Source organism: Cupressus sempervirens, chromosome 1 (genome assembly GCF_028749045.1).
Source record: "Cupressus sempervirens isolate cs-2001-9-10 chromosome 1, ASM2874904v1, whole genome shotgun sequence".
In the NCBI taxonomy this organism is placed as follows: Eukaryota; Viridiplantae; Streptophyta; class Pinopsida; order Cupressales; family Cupressaceae; genus Cupressus; species Cupressus sempervirens.
Window position 1 is genome coordinate 890,408,154 of NC_143118.1, and position 21,461 is coordinate 890,429,614.

Here is a 21,461-nt window from a genome sequence, read left to right on the forward strand (position 1 = left end):
TTGTCATCCAGCAAAAGATAGTTCTCCCACTTCCTAATTGACCTCTTACCCCTGTGATTGAGATATCCATTCTTCTAACTGGCATCATGTCGTTGTGCTTCCTGTATGTGTTATCGCTGCTGACTACAATTGGCAATTTGTACTGAGATAATCGTCTGCCTTTACTTGAACTATTGATGAGGAGGCCATTGCCTAAGCTCCCATACGGTGCATATAATGATCGCCAACTCCCATTATCGTTATCGAGCCTCCTTAAAATCGATAAGAAAGTTATGATTTTATTAACTAACATTCATATTATTATTATTATATTTAATAATAGAGCGATCGTTGATTATATGTATTAACCTTTGATGAATATATATGCATATATATTTAATTAATTATCAAATATTTATCTATCATTTACAATAGTTTATTATTTAACTATTATTAGAATGTTATTTATTTATTTATATATACATTTAATATTTTGTTGTTATTATTATTTTTAATTAAATTTAATTATAGAAATGGGGTCATCACGTGGTGACCGTTGTTGCTGAAGTGAAGAGTAAGGTGATCGGTGAATTCACAGTGCAACTAGTAGAGCAGTTAGTGACAAGCACTAGGTGATTTGATTGATTTGTCAAATCCATGTTGAACGGAGTGGAGCGATCACAAGATGATGGGAAGTAGTCATAAAGCTGATGTGGTTACAATAGCAACTCATTATCATTGTAGGTAAAGTAGTTCCAAGATGGAATGGTGACCGGTGAAGCAGTGACAAGTTTGATGAACAAGTTAAAGAAGAATGAGTTCTTGAGTAATAGTGAGCTAGCTGGTGATTGGTGACCATTGACAAGGTTGTAATGACTTTGGATGAGTCACTAGTGATCCAGTGACATGGATGAACATTTGGAGGTGATGATTTAACATTACATTTTTTGAGGACATCATGTGGAGAAGATTCTAGAGGAAGCAAATGGTTGGTCAAAATGTGTTTGACCTTTGACACAAAATTCTATAAATTAGTTGGCGCGATCGTGTAAATGTGTTGTAGGGTGTAAGATATTGTCTTATGCTTAGTAACACGTTTAGGGTTTGGTTAAGGAGGTGGAATTGGAAAATCCATATATATAGGTGATGAATGAACAATTTGTGTTGTTGATTGTAGTCGAGCAAGTGTGGTGAAGAAGTGCAAGGTGTGATCGAGCTAGGAAGAAGTCAGATGTGAGAAGAAGTGAGTTTGAGCTTAAGTGGATCTGATCAGGCAAAGGTAGTGTTACATAGATCATTCTTTTTGTTGTTCCCTAACAGTTACAATAGTAAAATCCCTTAACTGAGTGGATCCTAACAGGTCCTTCATTGTAAATCCTTTAATAGGATGACACTTTAGCTAGTGTTCAAAGTCCTTTAACAAGGCTACCCCTAACAGAGTAAAGCTCCTAACAAAGCTAGAGGTAAATCTCCTAATAGAGTGGCACCTAATAGTGTATTTGTAACTCCTAACAAGGCATACTTCAAATGAGTACATAATTGTGGGTACTAATCCCCATTGTGGTTTTGTTCTAAGTTGGGTTTTCACAATATCAAAATCTGTGTCAACTTTGTGGATGTTTTCATGTGATGAATGCTTTCATGTGTCGATAAATTGTTTGTCATTTAAAGGTATAAAAGGTTCAAAAGTTGATTATTTGGCTGATTATTGATTCACGCCCTCTTAGAAAGACACTTTAGCTAGTGTTCAAAGCCCTTTAACAAGGCTACCCCTAATTGGGTAAAGCTCCTTATAGGGCTAGAGGTAAATTGCCTAATAGGGTGGCACCTAACAGTATCTTTGTAACTCCTATCTGGGTTAAGCTCCTAACAAGGTGTACTTTAGAAGAGTACACAATTTGTGGGTACTACTCCCCATCGCGGTTTTGATCCAAGTTGGGTTTCCGCGATACCAAAATCTTTGTGTCAACTTTGTGAATGTTTTCATGTGGTAAGTTGTTTATCAATTAAAGGTTGAAAAGTTGATTATATGGCTGATTTCTGATTCGCACCCCCTCCCAGTAATCTAATTCCTTGGGACTAACAAAAAGACATTAGATCTAGTGCATAAGTTAGTCCCCAAGGGTTAGTGTGTGTGATGAGAAGATTAAGGTGATCTTGGATTGGCCTCCGCTTAAGAGTATGAACACTTGAAAGATTTCTTTGGCCTTTGTAGCTATTACAAGAGGTTCATTAAGGTATTTTTGCAGCTAGCTGCCTCATTGATGGACTTGATATAGAAGGAAGCCTTCACTTGGAGTAATTTAGCACATAGAGCTTTTAGTAAGGTTAAGGAGGTAATGAGATAATCTCCTGATTTGGCTATTCCAAATTTTCATTTTTGTTTGTTTTGTAGTGTGATTCTTCTAGGGAAGGAATTGGAGGGGTTTAACGCAAAACAAACAACCAATAGCATTTGACAATGCAAAACACAACGAATAAATGAAGGATTTTTGTATTGACGACAAGGAGATGTTAACCATCATGCATGGATTAGCTAGGATCAAACAATATTTGTTTTATAGAAGATTTATAGTAAAACAGATTATAATAGTCCAAATTTTTTGCACAAAAGTGAGTATGGAAGCCACATGCCTATGATTTTGACATTGAACATGTCAAAAATTGAGCGAAGGTACAAGTCAAACCCTCTTTTTCAAAACCAAATTTCCTTTGAACATTCTACGAATTCCTTTACAAAAGACAACACGCACTCTCATTGTTCATTGTTCATAGTGTTGACAAATAACACGTTTCTTGCCATACTTGCGATATCCAAAACAATTAAGAGAGTCTTGAATCTTTCATCTATTATTGTGAGCTTGGCCTTTCTACCACCAATTGTTTTATGAGATGTCATCTCTTCAAAAAAAATCACATTCATGGCTGTGTTCATATATAGAAAGAACATCCCTTGTGAGGAGACATGAAAAGGGGCATTCAATAATCCATCTTCAGATGCATGCGTAACATAACATGAAAGAAACACACCTCCTTCAAGTTCTTTCTGAAAACAGTTTTTAAAGTCACTTTCAAACTTAGTTTTCTTCTTCTTTTCCTTACAACCCTTCGCAATGTAACCAATTTTTCCACAATTCCAACATATCACCTTAGATTTTCTAGGAGACTTTAACCCGCTTCTTGTTCTCACTTTTCTCTTTCCCACAACCTCTAACAAACAAATCTTTCTTTACAGAATGCATGAATTTTCACCTTGTTTCCTCGAACAGCAAAACTCCAGGTACTTTCTTTAGCTTCAACTTATAAGTGGTGCTTTTGATAGCCAGAACAAGATTATCCTATGAATTTCTCAAAGAACGTATTTAATGTTACTTATTGATCATCTTCATCTATCTTGACATCTAGAGACACTGAATTATCAGGATGTTGAAAATTCAAATGCATTATAAAGCAATTTCCATTTGACATTATTAAAGAACACAATCCTTTTGTCAGAAAATAATTTATTAACCTACAACTTTTTCTGAAACAAATCAACTTATTTCTTTCTGTCAATTTTCAGCAGCATTCTCTATAGAGACATTCATAATTGCTAAATCTGAAAGGCACAACCTAACCTCGACACCCACATTTTCTGTGGAATCCCACCAAGGAAGTTTATTCCAAATTTGTGATATTGTGATTTTATTGTGTAGGTATTTTGTCAGTCACTTAGCATCGACTCAATTTTTTTCGTTGATTTGTCTATTTGGAAATGCATAAGTTACCGTATTTGCTGGTCAACCCCCAAATTCAAAAGTTGATTCGCTCTACATTTGGAACTGAATTTGAATCATATTCGCATTTTTTTCTAGAAATTCACTGTAAAATCACCACGTGGGACCCTGGTCGAATGTGAGGCGACTTTAACCGACTTCAGACTTCTCCTGACGATTTGGAAACACATTTCTGTTTTTTCTGGTGAATATGGACCAACTTTCCTGTGACGCTGATGCAGGTTTTTTTTTTAGTGAAGTTTTTAATTATTATTTTCAGTCTCACCAAATAGGGCATGGTTAATCTTCTAAAAGTCCCCTCCATCGCATCCTATCTGTTCATCTACGACTTCCACAGATTACCTGGCACCTCCCTTACATATAATATGCACACAGTAAAAAAGAAAATCAATAAAAATTCTGGGACAGCGCTATCCAAAATGGGATAATAATCGTTCTCCACTGTTGATGGGCCCTCCATAATGTTGAAAATGGAATATCTCTGCACAATGAAGAAATCTGGTCACACCATGCAATGCTGTCTTTATCATCCCATCCTAGATTCAAGGCCACATCTCCAAAATGATATGTCCGCCTGCATTAAAATTCTGCTAATCTGAAATTATATGTTATTTTCTTCCTGACCGCACTGTGCATGATCATTATTTTTCAATGAAATAGGTTCTTGTTTTGTAAAGGATAGTATATTTATATGAAACCTTTCATGGAAAAATAAAACGACACTACTTTATAAAAGCCAACATCAATAATATTAATTGGATACATGAATCTTTTTTATTATTTTAATAAATGTATGTAGAGATATAAATTTAAGTTTGAAGGAAAATTCATTATATATATATATATATTTTACATATATATTCAAAACAAATTGAAAACTATTCTTGTACGGATGAACCCAAAACAAATCTGAACCCAGCCCCCCCCACAAAAAAAAAAGAGCAAAGGTCAAACCCGCTTCCGATCCAGAATCCAAACTGGCAACTTAGGGAAATACCATCAATAATCGTGAAACTGCAGTCCATCTATCCAAACTTTTGACCAAACTTGCCAAATTTCACAATGTAAGCTCATTGGCATTTTGTCAAACAGTTTGCATATAGTTGACAATGAGAAGATATTTTGAAATTGCTTTGGCAGGGTATCATAAATAATGGATAATTTATTTTGCTCAAATTCCAATGCAACAGCAATTTATTTAGTTTTCCCAAAATTTCTCTTCAATTGACGTACACTATTAGATGATATTTGGTTTCTTACTTCCATAAATTGCAGTGTGAAGAGCTTGTGGCCTATGGTGCGTCTGTCGGCAACACACCTGCAGAAGTTGTGAAGAAGTGCAAGTATACTATAGCCATGCTGGCTGATCCTCCTGCTGCACTCTCAGTGAGAATACTTTCGAACATTGTTTGAATTGTCTTGTACCATATTGACAGTTAGCCTTACCTGATTGTCTTTCAATAAGTTGAGTTTTTTTATTCCTCTGTGCAAGCTTTTCCTATATTATTTTCTTCTCAACTATTTTGCAGGTGGTTTTTGACAAGGGTGGCGTCCTGGAGGAAATGTGTTCAGGAAAAGGATACATTGACATGTCAACAGTTGATGCTGCCACGTCCACAAAAATCTATGAGGTCTGTTGTCACAATATCAATGGTACGATAAAATATTTGAGTGGCCCAAAATGTATGAATTTTTGAAACCCATTGAGCTTTCTAGAGTGTGTTTTATAATCTAATCTATTTAGTTACCTATGTATTTTTGGTGTGATGTGCAACGTCACCCTTATAAGTTGTTGGTAGAATTCAAATACAAACTACACCTGTTTTGTAAGAGATTTAACATGTTAATGTGACCATATCCATTTAATGCTAAAATTTTCAAACTTGCCTGTACTTAATCACATAAGAGTTGAAGAAATTCATTTTCAGAAGGGCGTTTTTTGCACTATATAGCTTCCAGTTTTGAGTTAATCACACATTTTGAGTGGTTCAGCAACATATAATAGCAGTAGCTTATAAATCACTCCTTTCCCTCCTAATTCTTGAAGAAAAAATAAATGGCCTGGATTGATCTTGTTTTGGTAAGAGTTGAAGGAATCCATTTTTCTTTGCTTGGGTTGTTATTGGACTGTTGTATTTGTAGGTAGGAAAGGGGTAGCTTTAGAAATTGAAATAGTTGAAGGAAAAGGGACATACGCTTTCTTAATTTTCAAACTGTTAGCTGTCTGCTTTTCTGTTAGTCACAGCTGGCTTAACCCAATTCCTGCAGGGCATAATTGCCAAAGGGGGAAGATTTGTTGAGGCTCCAGTCTCAGGCAGCAAAAAGCCTGCAGAAGATGGCCAATTAATTATACTGGCTGCTGGTGATAAGGTATGAGGAGTACTTCTTGGTTTTTGGATTGTAGGTGGTTTTAATTTTTGTAAAGAATGACTAGACAGTATTCTTCTTTGAATTATTTGCAGTCAACATTTCAATAGTACTATAGAGAAGAACATCCTAACTTGACAAGAACATACAATATAGCCACTTGACAAGAACATGCTATAGAAGTAGCATTTTAATGTCATATCATTAGGTATGTCAGTTTTAGTCCTAAATCATAGGGCTATGCAAATGTTTAGGAGCAGAACTCTGGTTGATATTTGTCTGCTTTGGCAATTCACGTGTTTTACTACTTTTTCAAATTTGAACAAATATGAGGGCTTGGGGATTTACCATCAAATTTTGGAAAATCTCATCTCAGGTTTTATGCATTTCTTTCCCGTCATGCACAAAAATGTCAGCAAATCCTGACCAATCAATAGTGGCATTCAGATTGAATTAGAATCCTTATATTGGCCGTACTTGGAAAAGGACATCCTCCAAAGGCCATTAACTCATCTAATTTGAAGTTTTGCTAAGTTCCACCAGACTGTCAAATAATACCAAGCTTATTCATAACATCAAATTAAATATGCAGCTACTTTTTTTAACTCCGGGCATAACATATAAACAATATGATAAAAAATATAGTTTCTACTTTCATACTTTCTCAATGCCCAAAACTTCTTTTATATTCCTTCTAATGAATGTTAACTCATTTGAAATTCTCTTAGAGCATGACATTATACCTTTTGAGGCTTTTATCTGTCCGGTTGATCTTTTGGGTTGTCATGACTTATGGATATTAATATCATCTCTCCTCTCTCTTCCAATTTCTAATAGAGACTGTTACCATATTTTTTGTGGTTACAGTCCTTGCATGATGAGGTGACGCCTGCCTTCGATGTGATGGGAAAAAAAACATTCTTTCTAGGGGAAGTTGGAAATGGAGCCAAGATGAAGCTTGTTGTCAACATGATCATGGGAAGGTGAATATTCCAGTTTTCCTCTAAACAATTATTGCAATTCTTATATCCTACATAACACTAGGTTTTGTGCACATTGTTTAAATTTAATCTACATATGATATGATTATTTTTCCTCATCTGAGGTTGTTAACTCTTGAATGCAAAAAATAAACGAAGGTCATAAACAAGCACTTTCCAGTTGTGAACTTTCCAGTAGATTCCTGGTGTTATTTCTTCTCAATTTATTATACGTTCTGTTGACCTATTTTGTTGTCTATGGATATTGATTTAAATTCAATTCTACATTATAGTTTGATAAAATCATAGTAAAAAGCATAGTGAAAAGTGTCTTTCTCACAGCTGCATGGCTTTACTATCATTATATAATAGATAACTAGTCCTTTGTGCTAGCATTAATGTTAGAATCCATGGTATTGGATGCCTTATCCTAGTGGAAATAGAGAGAAGAGAGGTCAAAAGCTCTCATCAGCTTTCAAAATGAATAAATTGACATGGTTGGACATGCTAGGGGTCTCCTTGTGGAGAATGTTTCTCATGATGCATGTCACTGATCATGCTAGCATTGATATTAGAGTCCATAGTATTGGACACCTTATCATTAGGGGGCGATGGAGAGAAGAGAGGTGAGGAGCTCTTGTCAACTTTGAAAATGAATAAGTTGACACGGTTGGACATGACCAGGGTTTCCTCCGCGTGCAATACATTGCTCATGATGTATGTCACTGATTGTGCTTATTACATTGGAATATAGTGGACATTTCGGTTGGTTGATTGTTGTTCTGAATAGTAGTATTTCCTATCCTATTAACTCCTGTGTTGTGTGAACAAGGCACACTACCTAACTAGTACCTAGTTAGGACTTTTTCACACATTTTTACATGGGGCTGTAGGAATCTTTCTAGAAACACATGTGATCTTATCTATTAGTTGTTTCATATCATAGGATTAAGATGCTTATCATTATTGTAGTCCTATTTGTCAACCTTGCCTAGAAAAGCAAGGTTTCATATGTACATTTTGGATGTGATCATTGATCACATTTGATCCAATATAATTTTGCATCCATTATTGCAAATCTATGCTCTTATATTCTTTCTTGTAGAGGATATTTTGGTATTTTAGGCGATCTTAAGAGCTCGAGTTCTTGAGTGACTCATTACCTTGCGCTCTTCCAACCTAAACACTAGATCCACTACTTCTTCTCAAACAATAGATATCCTTTCAAATGACCATAAACTGATAGCAGCTTTAGATGACCATTTTTGGGGAGACAATGGCCTCCTCCCAAACTACTCTCCCACAATGTCCAACTCATATGTTTTTATCTGCTATATACAATAGCCAACCCTCCCAAGCATGAAAGAAATCAATCCTTTTATCTAGAATTATGGAGAGAGAACAATAAAAAAGGCTCACTTTCCCTTAAAAAAATGAAAATGAATGTTGTACATAAATGGCTAACCCACCTAGGATGTTATCATCTATAGGTGAATTGGAAAAAGGCTCTGGTTACTCAAGGAAGAAACCATGTTCTACAGTTTAATGGTATCCAATTCATAAAACATTAAGGATATGGATCCAAGAAAATTGTAAGCTTGATGGATGAAGTGGATATCCCGACTATGCCTAGAGGACATTCGTGGCCATATTATTCAACCAAGCAAGGAAAGTACTTAGCTTTTCACGGGGATCATGGTTCAAGAAGAAATATGTGTTGTTCAAGCACAGGCTCCCATTTTTCAATCCAAAGGAAAATCTTCCATTATCCCAGTCAGAAGTAAATTCGTACTTCTACCTGGCAAACATTGGCAAGGAAAGGCCTCAAAGAAATATGAAATGCTATTGGTGTTTATATTATTGCATTTGAGTTCACCCAACATCCTAGGGTTCTAACCTACCAAGGGATCTATAGATATGAATAACCCTTTGCTAGTCAAACTAACGCTGGAAATGGGTGGACCAATTAGAGCAGCCAGTGGACTGCGAAAACATCCCATCCAGACATAAACTCTGCTGTGAACATGGAAACCTTGTGTGTGTTTGTACTTCACATCCTTCCAATGTGGGGCGATGGAGAGAAGAGAGGTGAGTAGCTCTCGTCAACTTTGAAAATGAATAAGTTGACACAGTTGGACACGACAAGGGTTTCTTCCTCATGCAATACATCGCTCATGATGCATGTCACTGATTGTGCTTATTACATTGGAATATAGTGGACATTTAGGTTGGTTGATGTTGTTGTGAATAGGAGTATTTCCTATCCTATTAAATCTTGTGTTGTGTGAACAAGGCACACTACCTAACTAGTACCTAGTTAGGACTTTTTCACACATGTTTACATGGGGCTCTAGGAATCTTTCTAGAAACACATGTGATCTTATCTATTAGTTGTTTCATTTCATAGGATTAAGACACTTATCATTATTGTAGTCCTATCTGTCAACCTTGCCTAGAATAGCAAGGTTTCATATGTACATTTTGGGCGTGCTCATTGATCACATTTGATCCAATATAGTTTTGCATCCATTATTGCAAATCTATGCTCATATATTCTTTCTTGTAGAGGATATTTTGGTATTTTAGGCAATCGTAAGAGCTTGAGTTCTTGAGTGACTCATTATTTCCTTGTGATCTTCCAACCTAAACACTAGATCCAATACTACTTCTCAAACGACAGATATCCTTGGAAATGGCCATAAACTGATAGCAGCTTTAGATGACCATTTTTGGGGAGATAGTGGCCTCCTCCCAAACTACTCTCCCACAATGTCCAACTCATATATTTTTATCTGCTATATACAATAGCCAACCCTCCCAAGCATTGAAGAAACCAATCCTTTTATCTAGAACTATGACGAGAGAACAATAAAAAAGGCTCACTTTCCCTTCAAAAAATGACAATGAATGTTATACATAAATGGCTAACCCACCTAGGATGTTATCATCTATAGGTGAATTGGAAAAAGGCTCTGGTTACTCAAGGAAGAAACTCTGTTCTACAGTTTAATGGTATCCAGTTCATAAAACATTAAGGATACGGATCCAAGAAAATTGTAAACCTGATGGATGAAGTGGATATCCTGACTATGCCCAGAGGACATTCGTGGCCATATTATTCAACCAAGCAAGGAAAGTACTTCGCTTTCCATGAGGATCATGGTTCAAGAAGAAGTCTCTGTTGTTCAAGCACAGGCTCCCATTTTTCAATCCAAAGGAAAATCTTCCATTATCCCAGTCAGAAGTAAATTCGTACTTCTACATGGCAAACACTGGCAAGGAAAGGCCTCAAAGAAATATGAAATGCTATTGGTGTTTGTATTATTGCATTTGAGTTCACCCAACATCCTAGGGTTCTAACCTAACAAGGGATCTATAGATATGAATAACCCTTTGCTAGTCAAATTAAACGCTGTAAATGGGTGCACCGATTAAAGCAGCCAGTGGACTGCGAAAAAATCCCATTCAGACATAAACTCTGCTGTGAACATGGAAACCTTGTGTGTGTTTATACTTCACATGCCTAATGGGAGTACACTCAACAAAATCCCTCTTGTACAAATATCAAGGAAAAGCAACCAACAAAGCAAAGGGAATGCAACAAACACTGGAAAGCAACAAGAAAGTAGAGGAAGAGTTTAGAAAGAAAAAAAAGAATGTCCATGAGGGATGGATTCATGCAAACCACTACTCATAACATACACCAGTTACAATAGTCAAGGAGGTCCTCATAATACTGTGGGAGTAGATGAAGATATCTAAGCAGATAACAAAAAAATTAGGTATTTGCTTTAGAGTAGCCAATGATGTAATCATCAGTTACTGTAGTAGTAACATTGTAGAGATAACGTTCATCTGGTGAGCTAGACAATCCTAGAAGGCAGACTGTAGTATTACGAGGGGTGTTGGAAGATATTGACATCAAGAAGAGATATAATCATGACCTATAATATAAGAGTTGCGGTTTTGGGAAGTCTTAGCTTTAGTAGACCACAAGGATGAGCAATGCTTCACCTGTCCGTGAAACAATATTATGCAGATGACACTTTATGCTTCCAACAGTTGTGATAGGCTCAAAGAATGCAGTAATCAATCGGCTAGATCTTGGTCTTTCACAGAGAAATATATACCATAAGGCGGTTACTTCTGAAAGGAAAAAAAGTCAAGCATTGCAGGTCAATGTAGTGGAAAAAGGTGGATATAGAATGACCATAATCTCTATATAGACAATGGTTTCTCTCGTTAATTTAATGGTAAATTGTATTTTGAAAAATTAAATGCTTCTTAAGTCTCCATCTCATGATGAAAACAAAGGCAGCAAACACTACACTTTCTAAAATATGGTAGTCCATCTCAATTTAAAGCTGATGGGGGCACAACTGCAACCAGATGAGAGGTAACCTCAAACCGTGAGAGTTGAGAGCAATGATGCTCGAGATATTTGGTCAGAAGAGATTAGTTTTGAGAGCTTATTGTATGAAAGGGTGAAGGCCAAATCCAACAGATAGGAAAAATTGCATCCCTTAACACATTTGACATCTTAGGAATTCAAAAACAATAAATATGAATATGTGGAGAGCACACCTAATGAGAGCAGCCAAAAAAAAAAAATTATATCTATCAGCAACCTGCAACAAAAGAAACATAAAAAGAGAAAAAGACAAACTATGAGATTCACCTCCATAACAATATCAGAATTCAACTGTTATTTTTGAGTCAAACTCATTGACCCATAGGAGTTGTGGTTTGCACAAACCCGTCTCCCATGAGAATGAATGGTCCATGGTTAAGCCAACTTAGTGGTTTCAATTCTTCATCATGTCTTTGGAGCTAAACATCTTTCTCAAATTTCCTCTTAAACCACTTACAAAACAGCTTTTGGAAAAAAAATGATTTCATTTAGTTGTATCTTGTTGAACAGTTATTCTAATTTTGTTGTACCATAGCTTGATTAAGCCTCTAGTGAAGCTTTCATAAGTACTAGCAACAAGGTTCACATTAAACTAGTACGCTTCCAAGTAGTTGTACCAAAAGTCCTGTTGAACCATTGGCACCAAAATATTGGCTTGTGTTCCAAGTCGAGTGAGGCTAGGGACAACTTATGCGGGGGTTTGATTCAATATGAATTACTGTTCTGCTTGGTAAATCTAGTTTGTGGCATCATCTCTACTTAATTTGGGAAAATTAAGTTTGGGTGTAATTTGGGGCAGTTTCCCCAAATTATGCTCTCCTCTAAAGAGGTGATATCAGAACCATGTCTAGAGAAGTTGTGCTGGCCACTATACTGTCCTCGTGGTTGTAGTTGTGTAAGGGCAACTTGCATCAAATCATATTTACCATTGAGCTTCAACATTCATTTTCTTCTATACTGTCAAGTTTGTCCAACTTGATCCAGATTGAAAGTGAGTCCTTGATGGTCTTTAGGTTTGTATCAAGATTTTCAGAAGTGAGGTCTTGAAAATGGTGATTGTTAACCATTTTGGGTCACCTGGGCTTATTGGAAGGTGGAGTTTTATAGCAAAATGAGCAGCTTGACTAGATGACCACAATGGTATAGGTGTCTAGATCATGGATCAATTTTTTTCTTTAAATAGAAATGTACAGATAATATCATAATACCTTATGCACAATTTCAGACAAAGCTATTCAATTCCTCTTGGTTTGAGAGAATTTGACCCAAAAGTTTTAGAAGGGCAGATCATATAGAAATCCAACAATTGAGATACATTTAACAAAGTTCTCTCATTTTGAATGCTCCAACTCATTGATCCATTATTACCACATGCATTTGTGCAACTCAGCAAGGATTAATCGATCTTCAACCAAATTTGCCTAAATCTGGTCAGAGCTAGTGTTTAAGACATGAATTGGTTGGCTAGGTTGTGTCTTGTTTATAGTCTCTCTTTTCCTATTCATAAATAATGAACCTGATAATATTTTAAAGCTCTATGGAGGATTCCACCTTCCTTTAGCTACACTCTCTCATCTTCAAGGTACAAAGAATAACTTCTGGACGCTATCCACTAACTAGTGTACTACAGATCATAGACTGTTGATGGCTTCATATGGCAAGTTTTCTCCTAACTATAGACTTAGAGGTCCTTCAATACACTCAAAGATATGCAAATACTCAATGCCATATATACATGTTTGAGTCTGGGTGTTGTTGTGTCAACCAATATTGCAAGGAAAACTGTTTTGTCAGAAAATGATTAGTACCCCATTGTTTTCACTGCTTTTGGATCACCAAGATCCGATAAGGTCAAGGTGAGAGCATATACAAAGGTTGCCTGTAGTAAGCCACTATAGTGTTTTTTTTGTTATGGAAAGCAACCAGGAAAAGGCGCTGATACCACTTGTTAGGATCTCACTTGCAAAATACTATAAAGATGCAAGGGTTCTATCATATAAAGATCCCAAAGTATTTTATGAAAGATTTTGGGGAGACACAACAAAGTCACAACAAGTGCCATAATCCTGTGCACCTTAAGAGATATTGACAATCAAAGTAATGAAATACTTCCCAAAGAAATGGCAACGAGGATGCACCACTTGGTGCATTCTTTTCCAATCCATGAAGAACGGGCAAAAGAGAGTAGTGATTTGGGCATCAAGATGAGGACGCATGTACATTAACTTTGAGATATGATTAAAAATGCAGGAAAATAAACTTTGAACTGGAGAAATATGTGGTAATCAACATCATGCAGCCATGAAATTATATATAAAGATATGATTCTAAATTTCTCTCTAAAATTGTTTGCATTCCTTGGCTTTCCTTTTGGTTGAATTAAAAACCTGCTGTCTTCTGTAGAGGCATCTGTGTCAGTCTATTTTATTGTGAGACTTTGGATTCCACTAAAGCCAATAATTGGTAAATGTTTTTTAGTTTTACAATTTTAAGAAGATATTGTTGCAAACTGTGATTGTTAAGCTTCCATTTGTATGCCTTATAACTTCTACATACTTCATAAGAATCTATTATACAAAATGGATCATGAAATGAATAGTTTTTTGTACATCAAGTGTAATATACCCTGCTTGAAATAGGATTTAATAATAAATAATAATAAGATTAAACTATAAAATTAAATACATTATAATAAATTATAATGCAGTATAAGTACAATATATTGAAATATTAATGAGAGACAACATCTAAACAAGGTCAAATATTGAGCAATCAGTACGCCGCTGATAATGATTATGATGATGACAAAGCTTTTAGTTTGGAATGATGAAGATATAAACCATTTAGTCTTGCAATTAAGAGAATATTGTATTGCATATTGTGGACATTGAGGAACAAACCCATGGACTATCGACAAACAAAGTAATGTCATTATCCACTAGAGTTATTCTAGGGATTTACTTTGATGGTAGCATCAACTTCCAACAAGTAGAAGGATTAAACGTTCCTTAATCAACTTCAACATATCTAATTGACGATTGATATATTAGATTCAGAAATTTAATTGAGTCAAGAAGTCAAAAGCATGGTCATGATTTGTCGAAAGACTGAGAATGCTTCACATGATAAGCTCCATGACACCTTATATCAGGAATTCTAATCTTCTCAGCATCAATCAACTCCCTTGATATTTCTTGTCACACAGAGACTATCGAAGAGGGTTTCTTATGTTCCAATCATTCATATCAAACGTGAACAAAGATCATACAAGCCAGTCATATGTGACCATCCAATACTATCATTGGGGGGAAAGGGGAGTGGGGGAAGAATGAAGAATATCATTATTTTATATAAATTGAGATGAGGAGTTAAGCTAAGTTGCCGATTCGGGTATTGGTCCGGGTATGGATACAGGGTTCTGGTACGTGGGTACGACAATTTTCTCCCCTTTGCGGGTTCGGGCATGTCCATGTATGTATGTTAAAAAATCAAAGTTATGAACATAAAAAAAAGAGTGATACTCATAAATCCATAATGGCCAATAAAATTATAAATGAAATAATTGCATTACTGATATAGTTTCAGATTACATGCATTACAAATTGACATCAATCCGAACATGATCAACAAGCATAACCATGGGCTGAAATCTATCAACAGTAATGTACTCAGATCTACAAAAAAAAATAAAAATCCTTGATCATCAAATGAATTGAAGTAGATTTCTGTTAACAGCTGTCATAAACTAAGTGCATTACAGAGACCAATTTTATCTTGAATAATATTACCAAGCTGTTGAAAACACTATCTGATAAATCTGATACAAAGAGTATGTTGTTGAACAAACCAGAAATACATACATAAAGTGATCTATCTCCCTGGGGTACTTCCTGGGTGCCCAAGTTCGTTGTGGGTCCTTCACAGAAGGATCTACAGAGAACCCATGAAGTACCTTGAAAGAACCAGTACCAAAACTGTACCAGTACCAGGACCCGGGCCTAAATAGAGAAGCCCGGTAACTGAGGATTTAAGGAATGCTTCTAGCAATCTGTCATCACAAATACTATCACCATTGTTAATAAAAAGGGGGAAAATGTTCATCATGATTAAGTGATAAATCATGTCTAAAATGGATTAACAGTTAATCTAAGTGGTGCAATGAAGGGATTCCACAGTATGGATACTGTGAACAGACACACTCCTTCATTCTTAAGACCTAATATAAAATGTCGATCAACTCCATTTCAAAGATATCATTGACTGGGATCTGAGAAGTACAGGTTGCATTCACAGATCAATAAGTACGGATTCATCAGCTGGCAACGAGTGTGGCAGCAAGAGTATGTTTAAATACTGCTCTACAAAAATGTAATATTTAAATGCGAGTATGGCTAAGGGCCAATATGTGGTCCAGTTCATATGTTATATGATTTGGTATTAGTCCATCTTAATGAATCAGAAATACATATTTTGTAATCACATATATATGTATATTGATTCGTAATTCATTTTTACTCTATTTGAGGCTGGTGTATTCATAATCTATCTCCTCAGTCTCTTGCTATAGGCCTTTTTGAGGATAGATAGGTTGAAGGGAATGGCTGTAATAATTCCTTCTGAATTGGGTTAATCCCAAGAGAGGTGAAGGCGTGCATTTCTAAAAACCCCAAGGGCATAATTCTGAGATGGGTATGAATATGTGTTCTAGAAACCTTGAGGTGATCCACTTGTAGATTGGTATCCAAGAGCCGTATGACAAGTACTCCCTACCTTCCTCAGGGTTAAGTTTGGAGAGTTGTAATAAAGAGGGTTTAAATATGTTTATTGTCAAATACATTATGAATTAGTCATTGTTTTCTTCATTTTATTTTATTTAGTTGCATATTAATGTATATTGAACATGAAATTGACAACTCCGAGTAGGGGACATTATGTCTAAAGGCCAATTTGATAGTGTTTTGGAAAAAAGGCATACACAAATGCATTGGATTCCCCCATAAACTGAAATACTATGTATTAATTATTGTTTTCTATACTAGTTGTGTGTGTTAATAAGTACTATTGTGGGTACAATGTCAACCCAAGCCTAATTTTCACTTGGATTGTCCTCTAAAATGTTAGCTACTTGTTCAATTAAGCCTGAGATAAGTATCACTCATAAAACTGCAGAAATCCTTCGTAAGAACCCTTACTAATTCTGCCCCCTCTTTTTTTAGTTTTGGATTTTTGACGTTTTGTCAAACAGTTGTCGTGTATGCCTCTGAATTCTTATTTTTTGGGTTTGATATGAATTTCTGAGTTTTGTTCTTTGAATTTTGGATTTATTGTGTTGCAATTACATGTACCAAATAAGAGAGAACATAACAAACAATTTAACAATACAAAAGGAACCTTTTATTGGTAGAATATGAGGTCTGATCACAAATAAATCAAATCTGATATGGTATTCATTAGACTGTAACAGCAAGTACAAACCTTAGTATTACAACATACCCGGATGATGTATAACTCCAATGGTGATGGGATCAGCAATGTCAAAGACCATACGATGACGAGACAAACTCAAATCTCAGTTACAACAAGTCTGAATTTCTGGAGATAAATGAAAGGTCTGAAACACAAAGCTGATTGTGATTCGGTAATGCCAACTCTCCAAAATTTCCTCCAGCCGCTAGCAGTTGTAGATCTGCAAATAAATGATATTTCTACATCTTCCTCAATGTGAAAATCTTGTCAAATCCTTCACAGCTTTCCAACAATCTGATAATGAGCACAATGGTGAACTATATATGAATCCACACTAAAAATGAATTTGGGTTTCCATCCAAACCACTGAGAAATTCCAAGGATTTTTGTTTTTACATTTATTGCATTGAAAGCCAAGCTCCAAACTTCTTAGAGAGAAAAAATAAAATAAAGACTTAGTATATCAAATGACTTCGTCAAATCCCATTTTATAGTCCTCTCATGGAGTTTCCAAAAACCCTATTCAAGATTCCCCCTTTTATAAGTTAATATTTAACTTTTATATGGGAATTAATAATAAAGTGACCCCATCATATAATTTCTTCATTAATATAAAGTTACTTTAATATCTGTTAGTGAACAGATTGTCTTCCAAGAAAATACATACAAAATCACTCTAAATGCCCAGATGAGAAGACTAAATCAGCACTAACAGTTGGATAGGTTATCATTAAATTGATAACCTTCCTTTGAATTCTATCGGGTATAGCACCTTGTGTAGGATATACAATGAATTCACAGAAGTACGAATACGAATGTTTTTAACCAGAAAGCACAAAAGGTTTACAAACATCTATCCGTAAATACGAAATAGATGTGGAAAAACTTAGCAGCTAAGAGGAAATAAATGACACAAAGTCCATTTATTCAGATTTTACATCACAAAAGAAAAGGAGAGAAAGATGAATGGCTCTTTCCAAATAATTGAATAACTAAAGTGCAAAGTCCAAAAGATAATCGTGACAATAATCAGATGTATCAAACTAAATTCAGAGATAACCAATACAATTCAAAGATTATCATTGATCAAGAATCTAACATGTAGACTCAAAGTTTTGATATATTAAAATCCCCCTCCCTCTGAACATGACAAAACAACACAAACTTCGCTGTTTGACGCACACAAAAATCACTATCTAGAAAAATATTTCCCTTCTCTCCCTGCATTACAATTTGAATCCAATACTATCCTGTAGCACACAGTCTACCACAAAGCCCAAAAGAAGAAGAAGCCTTCCACTAGCTTCTTGTGGCATATTTATCTTTTCCCTTGGATTGGTTTCTTTTCAGTTATTAAAAATGATCTTTGATATTCCCCAAGATTCTTAGAACCAGCCTTACAAATACCTTTTCTAAAATCCACTATACATGTCTTCGGCTATAAATTGTTTCAATGAAACACTTTTAGGAAGCCGGATAATTTTCCTTCCCATATTTCGTGAATTGATGAAAATATTCAATAAAGAAAAGGACGATTTTGAGTCAGTTGCTTGGAGACAAGTGTCGATGTTTACTGCTTGACAGTTGTAGTAACCCTCATCATTGTGGATTCTTTTTATAGTGGTGATCGGTCCCTCTCATGTGAATATTAAGAAATCTGCATATATTAACTCTGTATTTAGCATAGTTGGAAAACTCGCCAAATGCAAAAACTCGCCAAGCCCCCCAAAAGTTTAATCGGGAAAAACTCGGCGATTTAAAAAAAAAACTCGGGAAAAACTCGAGAACCTAAAAAACCGCTGAAATTTAATTAAAAATACATTTATTTTGCAAAATTTAATGAGAAGATGCATCTAATAAGTTAATTAAAGACAATACAAAAGAAAGAAACAAAGTTTAGATATATATAAATGCATAATGCGTACAAAATTGCATTCTCATGCAGAATGCTCATGGTAGGAAGCAAAATAGTAAATTACTAAATAGTTTCAATCTGTCAAACTAGAAGTAAATACTAAAAGTCTAAATACATCAATACAATGTGACAATGCCAATCACATCTTCCTCTTTCCACTTGCACTAGTAGGAAAGCGAGGGGGTCTAGTCCTAGAAGAAGTGCCCCGCACTGGGATAGGGCGTGAGCTGCGTGACTGTGAACTCTGTGGCTGTGCCCCCTCGCTCGACGTCCCTACTGACTGGCTCGGCGTCCTAGAAGAGGATGCATCTCCTCCTAATGGTAATGTCTGATCCTCGCCTGAATCATCATCATCCTCGTCCTCATTCTCAATGTCATCCGTAGTGAACTGAAAATCAGTGTCAACCTCCCCCTCCATGCCCTGCCTCTCCAAATCAGCGATCTCATCTGGTGTAAAAAATGGACTTGGCTCCTGTGCTGTCCAATCAGAATAAGGATCTATCTCATCTAGATCAAGCGGACCAGGTAGTTCTAAGAGCTGTGACTTTTTTATGTGCAACTTAAGATTATAGTGCACATAAACAAGGTCATTAAGCCGTTTTTTAGTCATTCTGTTTCTTTTCTTTGTATGGATGGACTCAAATAAGCTCCAATTGCGCTCACAATGGGATGAGCTACAAGGTTGGGATAGGATTCTGAGAGCAAATTTCCTTAAATTGGGGGTATTGCCACCCCAACTTGCCCACCAAGCATCTGCAAAACAAAATTTAAAAAGTTATAAAGCAATAAAAAACAAAATCAGAAGCACAACTTATCAATTAGCAAAAGTTTTAAAGTTTGACGCTTTACCTGGTGCTTGAGTAGATCTTGCTCTCTTTGCTAGCATAGAAGAGAACAAAGGACCCCTTGATTCCACATAGATTTGTTGTTCGGTCACAATAAGGTCTCTCTCCTCTTCACTTGATATCATTCTCTCAATGCATTTAGAGAGACCTTCCATGACCTCTCCATTAAGATCTAAGTAGGAATCATCAGCCCTAAAACAAATAGAAAATGATATCAAGTCTTACTACACAACCTTAAAAAGTAAAGTAAAATAAAGACTTATTAAAATCCCAACTTCAAGGACAATCAATTATCATAGTACTTGAATTTGGGATTGAGGAAGTAGCCTGCTGCATGAATAGGTTGGTGGAGCATATTGTTCCACCTCCTATCAATTATTTCCCAAATGGGGTCAAATCTGAGACTGTCCCTGTGATAGTAACTTCTAACAGCCTCTTTCGCCCTATCCATGGCCTCATAAAGACCTCCCATTGAGGATTGCTGCCCATCACATGTGCGCAAGACTAGAACCAGGGGCAGAGACATCTACATTTGAAATTTGAAAAATACAAATTAGTTAATAACATAGTAAGTTATGAATTGAAAATGAAACTTGAATAAACTAAAAATATAATGAAGTTACCTCCACAATCTCCTTAGCCTTTGCAAAAAAGCTATCATCAAAGACTATTCGTGCCACAGCTTCTCCTTCGGGCTTCTTTGAGTAAGGTGAAGCAACCCAATCAGCACACACAAACATTTGCTTCAAAGCCAATATGTGGTCAAGAATACTTTGCAAAGTCAAGAAGACCGTTGCAAACCTTGTCATAGAAGGTCTCATCAAATCTTTGCCTTTAGTGGCTTTTCTCATCAAACTGAGAACCCATGGATGATTATAGATATATTTCGTGACTCGCCTAGCATCTTCCACAACTGGACTCACCCAATCAAGTTTTCCTATGTCCTCCAAAAGAAGGTCAAGGACATGTGCTGCACAAGGTGACCAAAAAAGTGTGGGATGCCTCTCTTGGAGGATTCTACCTAAAAGATTAGCAAAAAATCAATAATCAGTAACAAACTTTCCATATTTAGTATTTACAAATTACATCAAATCTAAATTGAATAATACCATAGCATTACATTCATGATTCATATTGATTCAAATATAAAAAATTAAATCTACCTGCTGCCACATATGTTGCTGCATTATCTGTGATTATTTGCACCACATTTTCTATTCCCACCTCCATGACACCATTCTCCAACATTAAAGCTAATGTGGCTGCATTTTTCACTTTGTTGGAGGCATCGACAGATTTCCAAAACACCACATCATCTTTGCAAGCAATCAAGAAGTTAATAATGGTTCTACTTCTTCCATCTGTCCACCCATCAGATAAAATGGTGCAGCCATACTTCTTCCACTCTTTCTTTTGGTCTTCTATTAACAATCTTGCCCTACCAACCGCTTTGTCAAGCAACCTACAAAATTTAAGTGTAATATTAAATAAAGTGTAAGTGTTAGTAAAAAATTAGGAAATAAGTTATAACAATTAAGATTTAAAATATAACAATGAACTAAAGTGAATCTCAATTATTTACAATTACTAAATAGTAAAATACTAACCTTCCACTCATATCCTTGCGATTAGGCGGCTTGTACCCTTTGCCTAATATTGTCATTGCATTCACCATATTGACCCAATAGGGACTATCAGCGGCATTCATTGAAATATTGTTGA

General features: G+C 35.8%; 2 protein-coding genes across 2 annotated transcripts in view; one reads left to right on the top strand and one right to left on the bottom strand.

The window, feature by feature from the left end:
• GLYR1 (glyoxylate reductase 1) overlaps positions 1–21,461 on the top strand; it is an 84,356-nt gene that overhangs the window by 18,443 nt on the left and 44,452 nt on the right. Inside the window, exons 2-5 of the mRNA XM_089793045.1 lie at positions 5,031–5,141; positions 5,285–5,386; positions 6,024–6,125; positions 6,990–7,105. Coding sequence (XP_089649171.1) covers positions 5,031–5,141; positions 5,285–5,386; positions 6,024–6,125; positions 6,990–7,105 — 431 coding nt within the window. The remainder of the gene's footprint in view (positions 1–5,030; positions 5,142–5,284; positions 5,387–6,023; positions 6,126–6,989; positions 7,106–21,461) is intronic.
• Positions 19,589–20,593, bottom strand: LOC149580718 (uncharacterized). The gene is made up of 3 exons (XM_089814568.1): positions 20,363–20,593; positions 19,744–20,265; positions 19,589–19,647 (listed from the first exon to the last, which is right to left on the bottom strand). The coding sequence occupies exons 1-2, from the start codon at positions 20,588–20,590 to the stop codon at positions 20,026–20,028; spliced, it is 468 nt and encodes a 155-aa protein (XP_089670694.1). The 5' UTR covers positions 20,591–20,593; the 3' UTR covers positions 19,589–19,647; positions 19,744–20,025.

What these genes read in the sequence shown, in the direction of transcription:
- LOC149580718 (XM_089814568.1), bottom strand. Translation starts at nt 20,590, where the DNA reads ATGAGAAAAGCCACTAAAGGCAAAGATTTGATGAGACCTTCTATGACA. An exon ending in AGGCTAAGGAGATTGTGGAG is followed by an intron (nt 20,266 to 20,362) that starts GTAACTTCATTA and finishes TTTCAAATGTAG; the next exon opens with ATGTCTCTGCCCCTGGTTCT.